Source organism: Oncorhynchus mykiss, chromosome 13, assembly GCF_057628025.1.
Source record: "Oncorhynchus mykiss isolate SJ-2025 chromosome 13, ASM5762802v1, whole genome shotgun sequence".
Lineage (NCBI taxonomy): Eukaryota > Metazoa > Chordata > Actinopteri > Salmoniformes > Salmonidae > Oncorhynchus > Oncorhynchus mykiss.
Genome location: NC_143034.1, coordinates 872,715 through 885,000, shown reverse-complemented (window position 1 = coordinate 885,000; position 12,286 = coordinate 872,715). Strand labels below are relative to the sequence as shown.

The following is a 12,286-nucleotide window of genomic DNA, read 5'->3' as shown; positions in this document are numbered from 1 at the left end:
ACCTCTAGCCCTGACCTCTAGCCCTGACCTCTAGCCCTGACCCCTAGTCCTGACCTCTAGCCCTCTAGCCCTGACCTGTAGCCCTGACCTGTAGCCCTGACCTGTAGCCCTGACCTCTAGCCCTGACCTGTAGCCCTGACCTGTAGCCCTGACCTGTAGCCCTGACCTGTAGCCCTGACCTCTAGCCCTCTAGCCCTGACCTCTAGCCCTGACCTGTAGCCCTGACCTCTAGCCCTCTAGCCCTGACCTCTAGCCCTGACCTCTAGCCCTGACCTCTAGCCCTGACCTCTAGCCCTGACCTCTAGCCCTGACCTGTAGCCCTGACCTCTAGCCCTGACCTCTAGCCCTGACCTCTAGCCCTGACCTCTAGCCCTGACCTCTAGCCCTGACCTCTAGCCCTGACCTGTAGCCCTGACCTCTAGCCCTGACCTCTAGCCCTGACCTCTAGCCCTGACCTCTAGCCCTCTAGCCCTGACCTCTAGACCTGACCTGTAGCCCTGACCTCTAGCCCTCTAGCCCTGACCTCTAGCCCTGACCTGTAGCCCTGACCTCTAGCCCTGACCTCTAGCCCTGACCTCTAGCCCTCTAGCCCTGACCTCTATTCCTTACCTGTAGCCCTGACCTCTAGCCCTGACCTCTAGCCCTGACCTCTAGCCCTGACCTGTAGCCCTCTAGCCCTGAACTCTAGCCCTGACCTGTAGCCCTGACCTGTAGCCCTCTAGCCCTGACCTCTAGCCCTGACCTGTAGCCCTGACCTCTAGCCCTGACCTCTAGCCTTGAACTCTAGCCCTGACCTTTAGCCCTGACGTCTAGCCCTGACGTCTAGCCCTGACGTCTAGCCCTGACCTGTAGCCCTGAACTCTAGCCTTGACCTCTAGCCCTGACCTCTAGCCCTGACCTGTAGCCCTGAGCTCTAGCCCTGACCCGTAGCCCTGACCTCTAGCCCTGACCTCTAGCCCTGACCTGTAGCTCGGACCTCTAGCCCTGACCTGTAGCCCTAGCCTCTAGCCCGACCTCTAGCTCTGACCTGTAGCCCTGACCTGTAGCCCTGATCTATAGCCCTCTAGCCCTGACCTCTAGCCCTGACCTCTAGCCCTGAACTCTAGCCCTGACCTCTAGCCCTGACTTCTAGCCCTGACCTCTATTCCTGACCTCTAGCCCTGACCTCTAGCCCTGACCTGTAGCTCTGATCTCTAGCCCTGACCTCTAGCCCTGACCTCTAGCCCTGAACTCTAGCCCTGACCTTTAGCCCTGAACTCTAGCCCTGACGTCTAGCCCTGACGTCTAGCCCTGACCTGTAGCCCTGAACTCTAGCCTTGACCTCTAGCCCTGAGCTCTAGCCCTGACCCGTAGCCCTGACCTGTAGCCCTGACCTCTAGCCCTGACCTGTAGCCCGGACCTCTAGCCCTGACCTGTAGCCCTGACCTCTAGCCCCGACCTCTAGCTCTGACCTGTAGCCCTGACCTGTAGCCCTGATCTATAGCCCTCTAGCCCTGACCTCTAGTCCTGACCTCTAGCACTGAACTCTAGCCCTGACCTCTAGCCCTGACCTCTATTCCTGACCTCTAGCCCTGAGCTCTAGACCTGACCTGTAGCTCTGATCTCTAGCCCTGACCTCTAGCCCTGACCTCTAGTCCTGACCTCTAGCCCTGATCTCTAGCTCTGACCTCTAGCCCTGGCCTCTAGCCCTGAGCTCTAGCCCTGACCTCTAGCCCTGATCTCTAGCCCTGACCTCTAGCCCTGAACTGTAGCCCTGGGCTCTAGCCCTGACCTCTAGCCCTGACCCGTAGCCCGGACCTCTAGCCCTGATCTCTAGCCCTGACCTGTAGCCCTGACCTCTAGCCCCGACCTCTAGCTCTGACCTGTAGCACTGACCGCTAGCCCTCTAGCCCGGACCTGTAGCCCTGACCTGTAGCCCTGACCTGTAGCCCTGACCTCTAGCCCTGACCTGTAGCCCTCTAGCCCTGAACTCTAGCCCTGACCTGTAGCCCTGACCTCTATCCCTGACCTCTAGCCCTGACCTCTAGCCCTGAACTCTAGCCCTGACCTTTAGCCCTGAACTCTAGCCCTGACGTCTAGCCCTGACGTCTAGCCCTGACCTGTAGCCCTGAACTCTAGTCTTGACCTCTAGCCCTTACCTCTAGCCTTGAACTCTAGCCCTGACCTGTAGCCCTCTAGCCCTAACCTCTAGCCCTGACCTCTATTCCTGAACTCTAGCCCTGACCTGTAGCCCTGACCTGTAGCCCTGACTTCTAGCCCTGACCTGTAGCCCTGACCTGTAGCCCTGACCTCTAGCCCTGACCTGTAGCCCTGACATCTAGTCCTGGTATCTTGCCCTCTAGCCCTAAACTCTAACCCTGACCACTAGCCCTGACCTCTAGATTTCATGTGGTGCTCCTACATTTCATGTGGTGCTCCTAGATTTCATGTGGGGCTCCTAAAGTTGGGAGCATCAGCACTACCAATGAAAAATGTAAATGTTGAGCCTTGGATGTATTGACGATGTTTTGATTGATGGTTATTGATCCTGTAGAGTGGCATCAGTGCTGGGGTGAGGAACACTCTGTGTCAGACGGCTCTGGACATCGTTAACCAGTTCACCGCCACACAGGCCAGCAGAGAGATCAAACAGCTGCTGAGAGGTAACCCCTGACCCCTAACCCCTGAACTCTAACTAACCATACAGGACAGCAGAGAGATTAAACAGCTGCTGAGAGGTAACCCCTGACCCCTAACCCCTAACCCCTGAACTCTAACTAACCATACAGGACAGCAGAGAGATTAAACAGCTGCTGAGAGGTAACCCCTAACCCATGACCCTTAACCCCTGAACTCTAACTAACCATACAGGACAGCAGAGAGATTAAACAGCTGCTGAGAGGTAACCCCTAACCCCTGAACTCTAACTAACCTCACAGGCCAGCAGAGAGAACAAACAGCTACTGAGAGGTAACCCCTGACCCCTGAACTCTAACTAACCTTACAGGACAGCAGACATATTAAACAGCTACTGAGAGGTAACCACTGACCCCTAACCCCTGACCTCTAACTAACCATTCAGGCCAACAGAGAGATTAAAGAGCTATTGAGAGGTAACCCCTAACCCCTGAACTCTAACTAACCTTACAGGACAGCAGATATATTAAACAGCTCCTGAGAGGTAACCCCTGACCCCTGAACTCTAACTAACCATACAGGACAGCAGAGAGATTAAACAGCTCCTGAGAGGTAACCCCTAACCCCTGACCCCTAAACTCTAACTAACCATACAGGACAGCAGAGAGATTAAACAGCTATTGAGAGGTAACCCCTGACCCCTAACCCCTGAACTCAAACTAACCATATAGGACAGCAGAGAGATTAAACAGCTCCTGAGATGTAACCCCTGACCCCTGAACTCCAACCCCTGAACTCTAACTAACCATACAGGACAGAAGAGAGATTAAACAGCTCCTGAGAGGTAACCCCTAACCCCTGACCCCTAACCCCTGAACTCTAACTAACCATACAGGACAGCAGAGAGATTAAACAGCTCTGTGTTTTGACGTTGAGTTTGACTCTGTGTGTGTGTGTGTGTGTGTGTGTGTGTGTGTGTGTGTGTGTGTGTGTGTGTGTTTGTAGATGCGTCAGCTGCGATGCAGGTCAGAGCTCTGACAGAGTACTGCAACAACTACGACCTGACGAGCCTCAACATCAAGACTGGAGACATCATCACGGTACACACACGCACGCACGCACGCACGCACGCACACACACACACACACACACACACACACACACACACACACACACACACACACACACACACACACACACACACACACACACACACACACACTCAACATCAAGACTGGAGACATCATCACGGTACACACAGACTCAGATGCACTCAGATGCACCTAACCAGTGGTGTGTGTGTGTGTGTGGTGTGTGTGTGTGTGTGTGTGTGTGTGTGTGTGTGTGTGTGTGTGTGTGTGTGTGTGTGTGTGGTGTGTGGTGTGTGTGTGTGTGTGGTGTGTGTGTGGTGTGTGTGTGGTGTGTGTGTGTGTGTGTGTGTGTGTTAGGTTCTGGAGCAGCATTCTGACGGCCGGTGGAAGGGTTGTATCCATGACAACCGGACAGGAAATGACCGCGTCGGCTACTTCCCCTCCAGCATGGTGGAGGTGATCAGCAAGAGGCCAGGTGACCAGCACACAGTGACCCCTGACCCCTAACAGAGAGAGAGAGAGAGACCAGCACACAGCGTGTATGTGTGTGAGCGTGCGTGTGTGTGAGGGTTAGACAGCACTCTGTGTCTCAGCTGTCTCCTAACTTGTCATCCCTCCATCCCTCCGTCTTCCTTCCCTCCCCCTGCTGCCTATCTGTCTCTGTATCTATCATTACCTCGTAGACCGTCCCTGCTGCCTACCTGTCATTACCTCGTAGACCGTCCCTGCTGCCTACCTGTCTCTGTATTTGTCATTACCTCATAGACCGTCCCTGCTGCCTACCTCTGTCTCTGTATCTGTCATTACCTCGTAGACCGTCCCTCCTGCCAATCTGTCTCTGTATCTATCATTACCTCGTAGACCGTCCCTGCTGCCTACCTGTCATTACCTCGTAGACCGTCCCTGCTGACTACCTCCGTCTCTGTATCTGTCATTACCTCGTACACCGTCCCTGCTGCCTATCTGTCATTACCTCGTAGACCGTCCCTGTTGCTTACCTGTCATTACCTCGTAGACCGTCCCTGCTGCCGATCTGTCATTACCTCGTAGACCGTCCCTGCTGCCTATCTGTCCTTACCTCATAGACCGTCCCTGCTGCCTACCTCCGTCTCTGTATCTGTCATTACCTCGTAGACCGTCCCTGCTGCCTATCTGTCATTACCTCGTAGACCGTCCCTGCTGCCTACCTGTCATTACCTCGTAGACCGTCCCTGTTGACTATCTGTCATTACCTCGTAGATCGTCCCTGCTGACTACCTGTCATTACCTCGTAGACCGTCCCTGCTGCCTACCTGTCATTACCTCGTAGACCGTCCCTGCTGACTACCTGTCATTACCTCGTAGACCGTCCCTGCTGCCTACCTGTCATTACCTCGTAGACCGTCCCTGCTGCCTACCTGTCATTACCTCGTAGACCGTCCCTGCTGACTACCTGTCATTACCTTGTAGACCGTCCCTGCTGCCTACCTGTCATTACCTCGTAGACCGTCCCTGCTGCCTACCTGTCATTACCTCGTAGACCGTCCCTGCTGCCTACCTGTCATTACCTCGTAGACCGTCCCTGCTGCCTACCTGTCATTACCTCGTAGACCGTCCCTGCTGCCTACCTGTCATTACCTCGTAGACCGTCCCTGCTGCCTACCTGGCATTACCTCGTAGACCGTCCCTGCTGCCTACCTGTCATTACCTCGTAGACCGTCCCTGCTGACTACCTGTCATTACCTCGTAGACTGTCCCTGCTGACTACCTGTCATTACCTCGTAGACCGTCCCTGCTGACTACCTGTCATTACCTCGTAGACTGTCCCTGCTGACTACCTGTCATTACCACGTAGACCGTCCCTGCTGACTACCTGTCATTACCTCGTAGACCGTCCCTGCTGACTACCTGTCATTACCTCGTAGACCGTCCCTGCTGCCTACCTGTCATTACCTCGTAGACCGTCCCTGCTGACTACCTGTCATTACCTCATAGACTGTCCCTGCTGCCTACCTGTCATTACCTCGTAGACCGTCCCTGCTGCCTACCTGTCATTACCTCGTAGACCGTCCCTGCTGCCTACCTGTCATTACCTCGTAGACCGTCCCTGCTGCCTACCTGTCATTACCTCGTAGACCGTCCCTGCTGCCTACCTGTCAGTACCTCGTAGACCGTCCCTGCTGCCTACCTGTCATTACCTCGTAGACCGTCCCTGCTGACTACCTGTCATTACCTCGTAGACCGTCCCTGCTGACTACCTGTCATTACCTCGTAGACTGTCCCTGCTGACTACCTGTCATTACCTCGTAGACCGTCCCTGCTGACTACCTGTCATTACCTCGTAGACTGTCCCTGCTGACTACCTGTCATTACCACGTAGACCGTCCCTGCTGACTACCTGTCATTACCTCGTAGACCGTCCCTGCTGCCTACCAGTCATTACCTCGTAGACCGTCCCTGCTGACTACCTGTCATTACCTCGTAGACCGTCCCTGCTGCCTACCTGTCATTACCTCGTAGACCGTCCCTGCTGCCTACCTGTCATTACCTCGTAGACCGTCCCTGCTGCCTACCTGTCATTACCTCGTAGACCGTCCCTGCTGCCTACCTGGCATTACCTCGTAGACCGTCCCTGCTGCCTACCTGTCATTACCTCGTAGACCGTCCCTGCTGACTACCTGACATTACCTCGTAGACTGTCCCTGCTGACTACCTGTCATTACCTCGTAGACCGTCCCTGCTGACTACCTGTCATTACCTCGTAGACTGTCCCTGCTGACTACCTGTCATTACCACGTAGACCGTTCCTGCTGACTACCTGTCATTACCTCGTAGACCGTCCCTGCTGACTACCTGTCATTACCTCGTAGACCGTCCCTGCTGCCTACCTGTCATTACCTCGTAGACCGTCCCTGCTGACTACCTGTCATTACCTCATAGACTGTCCCTGCTGCCTACCTGTCATTACCTCGTAGACCGTCCCTGCTGCCTACCTGTCATTACCTCGTAGACCGTCCCTGCTGACTACCTGACATTACCTCGTAGACTGTCCCTGCTGACTACCTGTCATTACCTCGTAGACCGTCCCTGCTGACTACCTGTCATTACCTCGTAGACTGTCCCTGCTGACTACCTGTCATTACCACGTAGACCGTTCCTGCTGACTACCTGTCATTACCTCGTAGACCGTCCCTGCTGACTACCTGTCATTACCTCGTAGACCGTCCCTGCTGCCTACCTGTCATTACCTCGTAGACCGTCCCTGCTGACTACCTGTCATTACCTCATAGACTGTCCCTGCTGCCTACCTGTCATTACCTCGTAGACCGTCCCTGCTGCCTACCTGTCATTACCTCGTAGACCGTCCCTGCTGCCTACCTGTCAGTACCTCGTAGACCGTCCCTGCTGCCTACCTGTCAGTACCTCGTAGACCGTCCCTGCTGCCTACCTGTCAGTACCTCGTAGACCGTCCCTGCTGCCTACCTGTCATTACCTCGTAGACCGTCCCTGCTGCCTACCTGTCATTACCTCGTAGACCGTCCCTGCTGCCTACCTGTCATTACCTCGTAGACCGTCCCTGCTGCCTACCTGTCAGTACCTCGTAGACCGTCCCTGCTGCCTACCTGTCATTACCTCGTAGACCGTCCCTGCTGACTACCTGTCATTACCTCGTAGACCGTCCCTGCTGCCTACCTGTCATTACCTCGTAGACCGTCCCTGCTGCCTACCTGTCAGTACCTCGTAGACCGTCCCTGCTGCCTACCTGTCAGTACCTCGTAGACCGTCCCTGCTGCCTACCTGTCAGTACCTCGTAGACCGTCCCTGCTGCCTACCTGTCATTACCTCGTAGACCGTCCCTGCTGCCTACCTGTCATTACCTCGTAGACCGTCCCTGCTGCCTACCTGTCATTACCTCGTAGACCGTCCCTGCTGCCTACCTGTCAGTACCTCGTAGACCGTCCCTGCTGCCTACCTGTCATTACCTCGTAGACCGTCCCTGCTGACTACCTGTCATTACCTCGTAGACCGTCCCTGCTGCCTACCTGTCATTACCTCGTAGACCGTCCCTGCTGACTACCTGTCATTACCTCGTAGACTGTCCCTGCTGACTACCTGTCATTACCTCGTAGACCGTCCCTGCTGACTACCTGTCATTACCTCGTAGACTGTCCCTGCTGACTACCTGTCATTACCACGTAGACCGTCCATGCTGACTACCTGTCATTACCTCGTAGACCGTCCCTGCTGACTACCTGTCATTACCTCGTAGACCGTCCCTGCTGCCTACCTGTCATTACCTCGTAGACCGTCCCTGCTGACTACCTGTCATTACCTCATAGACTGTCCCTGCTGCCTACCTGTCATTACCTCGTAGACCGTCCCTGCTGCCTACCTGTCATTACCTCGTAGACCGTCCCTGCTGCCTACCTGTCATTACCTCGTAGACCGTCCCTGCTGCCTACCTGTCATTACCTCGTAGACCGTCCCTGCTGCCTACCTGTCAGTACCTCGTAGACCGTCCCTGCTGCCTACCTGTCAGTACCTCGTAGACCGTCCCTGCTGCCTACCTGTCAGTACCTCGTAGACCGTCCCTGCTGCCTACCTGTCATTACCTCGTAGACCGTCCCTGCTGCCTACCTGTCATTACCTCGTAGACCGTCCCTGCTGCCTACCTGTCATTACCTCGTTGACCGTCCCTGCTGCCTACCTGTCAGTACCTCGTAGACTGTCCCTGCTGACTACCTGTCATTACCACGTAGACCGTCCCTGCTGACTACCTGTCATTACCTCGTAGACCGTCCCTGCTGACTACCTGTCATTACCTCGTAGACCGTCCCTGCTGCCTACCTGTCATTACCTCGTAGACCGTCCCTGCTGACTACCTGTCATTACCTCATAGACTGTCCCTGCTGCCTACCTGTCATTACCTCGTAGACCGTCCCTGCTGCCTACCTGTCATTACCTCGTAGACCGTCCCTGCTGCCTACCTGTCATTACCTCGTAGACCGTCCCTGCTGCCTACCTGTCATTACCTCGTAGACCGTCCCTGCTGCCTACCTGTCAGTACCTCGTAGACCGTCCCTGCTGCCTACCTGTCAGTACCTCGTAGACCGTCCCTGCTGCCTACCTGTCAGTACCTCGTAGACCGTCCCTGCTGCCTACCTGTCATTACCTCGTAGACCGTCCCTGCTGCCTACCTGTCATTACCTCGTAGACCGTCCCTGCTGCCTACCTGTCATTACCTCGTAGACCGTCCCTGCTGCCTACCTGTCAGTACCTCGTAGACCGTCCCTGCTGCCTACCTGTCATTACCTCGTAGACCGTCCCTGCTGACTACCTGTCATTACCTCGTAGACCGTCCCTGCTGCCTACCTGTCATTACCTCGTAGACCGTCCCTGCTGCCTACCTGTCAGTACCTCGTAGACCGTCCCTGCTGCCTACCTGTCATTACCTCGTAGACCGTCCCTGCTGCCTACCTGTCATTACCTCGTAGACCGTCCCTGCTGACTACCTGTCATTACCTCGTAGACCGTCCCTGCTGCCTACCTGTCAGTACCTCGTAGACCGTCCCTGCTGCCTACCTGTCATTACCTCGTAGACCGTCCCTGCTGCCTACCTGTCAGTACCTCGTAGACCGTCCCTGCTGCCTACCTGTCATTACCTCGTAGACCGTCCCTGCTGCCTACCTGTCATTACCTCGTAGACCGTCCCTGCTGCCTACCTGTCATTACCTCGTAGACCGTCCCTGCTGCCTACCTGTCATTACCTCGTAGACCGTCCCTGCTGACTACCTGTCATTACCTCGTAGACCGTCCCTGCTGCCTACCTGTCAGTACCTCGTAGACCGTCCCTGCTGCCTACCTGTCATTACCTCGTAGACCGTCCCTGCTGCCTACCTGTCAGTACCTCGTAGACCGTCCCTGCTGCCTACCTGTCATTACCTCGTAGACCGTCCCTGCTGCCTACCTGTCATTACCTCGTAGACCGTCCCTGCTGCCTACCTGTCAGTACCTCGTAGACCGTCCCTGCTGCCTACCTGTCAGTACCTCGTAGACCGTCCCTGCTGCCTACCTGTCAGTACCTCGTAGACCGTCCCTGCTGCCTACCTGTCAGTACCTCGTAGACCGTCCCTGCTGACTACCTGTCATTACCTCGTAGACCGTCCCTGCTGCCTACCTGTCATTACCTCGTAGACCGTCCCTGCTGCCTACCTGTCATTACCTCGTAGACCGTCCCTGCTGACTACCTGTCATTACCCCGTAGACCGTCCCTGCTGCCTACCTGTCATTACCTCGTAGACCGTCCCTGCTGACTACCTGTCATTACCCCGTAGACCGTCCCTGCTGACTACCTGTCATTACCTCGTAGACCGTCCCTGCTGCCCACCTGTCATTACCTCGAAGACCGTCCCTGCTGCCTACCTGACAGTACCTCGTAGACCGTCCCTGCTGCCTACCTGTCATTACCTCGTAGACCGTCCCTGCTGCCTACCTGTCATTACCTCGTAGACCGTCCCTGCTGCCTACCTGTCATTACCTCATAGACCCTCCCTCACCCCATCTCACCCCCCGTTTCAGATGTTTAATTTACATCTTTTTACATTTGTTTTATTAGGTTTTTATATTTCATTTTGTTTTTATCAACATTTGTATATTTTAACTTTGAATGATATTGTTTTATATTTTTAATTATGAATATACAATATTGTGTTATGTTTATATCTAATATAAATATTTGAGTTTACTTATTATTATTGTTTTATATATTTTTAATTTATATTTATATTGAGTTTTATTTGACTGGTTGTCTGTGTTTTGGGTTTGTTGTTGTTTCCCCTCCCTCTTCCTGGTTTGTATTTAGGCCCCTCCCTCTCCCAGCAGAGCCACACCCTCCTTCTACGTAGGCACGTCCCCTGTCCCTCCCCCTGCCTCGTTACCACGGTGAACGGCCACCGCTCCCACATGCTACCACTGCCTCTTCCTCCTCATCCTCCTCTCACGCAAACCACACCTCTCTTCTCCTCCTTTGGTTATCCTCCACTCCTCCTCTCTCCTCCTCACCTCTCCACTCTCCCCCTGGGCCTCTCCACTCCTCCTCCTCCTCCTCCTCCTCTCTCCTCACCTCCTCTCTCTACAAGTCTGGAGCAGCCAAGCCTGCCAGGTATCCAGCTAAAACTCTTAGCTTGTGAATAAATCATATAATCAATACTATTTTCAATATAATCAATACTATGATCAGTACATCGTATTACTATAGTATTATTGTAGTGTGTCCCCATCACTGTGGTTACTGCTAGTGATTGTATTAGTAGCAGTATTAGTTGTAGTAGTATTAGTAACAGCATTAGGTGTAGTAGTATTAGTAGCAGTATTAGTTGTAGTAGTATTAGTAGCAGTATTAGTTGTAATAGTATTAGTAGCAGTATTAGTTGTAGTAGTATTAGTAGCAGTATTAGTTGTAGTAGTATTAGTAGCAGTATTAGTTGTAGTAGTATTAGTAGCAGTATTAGTTGTAGTAGTATTAGTAGCAGTATTAGTTGTAGTAGTAGTATTTGCGGTATTATCAGTAGTTGTAGTAGTATTATTTGCAGTATTGTTAATAATCATAACAGTGGTCATATTGCTACCATTAGTTGGCAGCATTGTTAGTGTTGACCATTCTCTTGTTGTTGTTGTTTTGGTACTAATACTAGTTCTACATGTAGTAGTGCTGCTTGTGGTGGTTTTAGTGTTAGTTATAGTCTAGATATTATAGATTAGGTACGCATGGCCTGTGCTGCTCACTCACGTGTCTCCACTCCGTCTCTGTCTGCCAATCTATCTTGTCCTATTTCTATGTATCACTACATAGAAATAATTTAAGGACGTTGTGTGGTTTTGTGTGTAGATGGGGTAAGGTGGGGTTGTATGGTGGTGTGTAGATGGGGTAAGGTGGGGTTGTATGGTGGTGTGGAGATGGGGTAAGGTGGGGTTGTATGGTGATGTGTAGATGGGGTAAGGTGGGGTTGTATGGTGGTGTGGAGATGGGGTAAGGTGGGGTTGTATGGTGGTGTGTAGATGGGGTAAGGTGGGGTTGTATGGTGGTGTGTAGATGGGGTAAGGTGGGGTTGTATGGTGGTGTGTAGATGGGGTTGTATGGTGATGTGTAGATGGGGTAAGTTGGGGTTGTATGGTGGGGTTATATGGTGATGTGGAGATGGGGTAAGGTGGGGTTGTATGGTGGTGTGTAGATGGGGTAAGGTGGGGTTGTATGGTGGTGTGTAGATGGGGTAAGGTGGGGTTGTATGGTGGTGTGTAGATGGGGTAAGTTGGGGATGTATGGTGGTGTGTAGATGGGGTAAGGTGGGGTTGTATGGTGGTGTGAGATGGGGTAAGGTGGGGTTGTATGGTGGTGTGTAGATGGGGTTGTATGGTGATGTGTAGATGGGGTAAGGTGGGGTTGTATGGTGGTGTGTAGATGGGGTAAGGTGGGGTTGTATGGTGGTGTGTAGGTGGGGTTGTATGGTGGTGTGTAGGTGGTGTGTAGATGGGGTAAGGTGGGGTTGTATGGTGGTGTGTAGATGGGGTAAGGTGGGGTTGTATGGTGGTGTGTAGGTGGG

The 12,286-nt window shown here is 53.4% G+C and overlaps 1 protein-coding gene across 3 annotated transcripts in view; it reads left to right on the top strand.

Moving 5' to 3' along the window:
• The window catches only part of LOC118948700 (caskin-1), a 130,257-nt gene that overhangs the window by 40,188 nt on the left and 77,783 nt on the right, over positions 1–12,286 (top strand). For 2 of the 3 annotated variants that reach the window (XM_090194636.1, XM_090194635.1), the window contains exons 8-10: positions 2,534–2,642; positions 3,622–3,716; positions 4,065–4,182. In XM_090194636.1, coding sequence (XP_090050762.1) covers positions 2,534–2,642; positions 3,622–3,716; positions 4,065–4,182 — 322 coding nt within the window. Of the gene's footprint in view, positions 1–2,533; positions 2,643–3,621; positions 3,717–4,064; positions 4,183–10,548; positions 10,849–12,286 lie in introns of all 3 variants that reach the window. The other variant, XM_090194637.1, reaches the window with a different exon arrangement.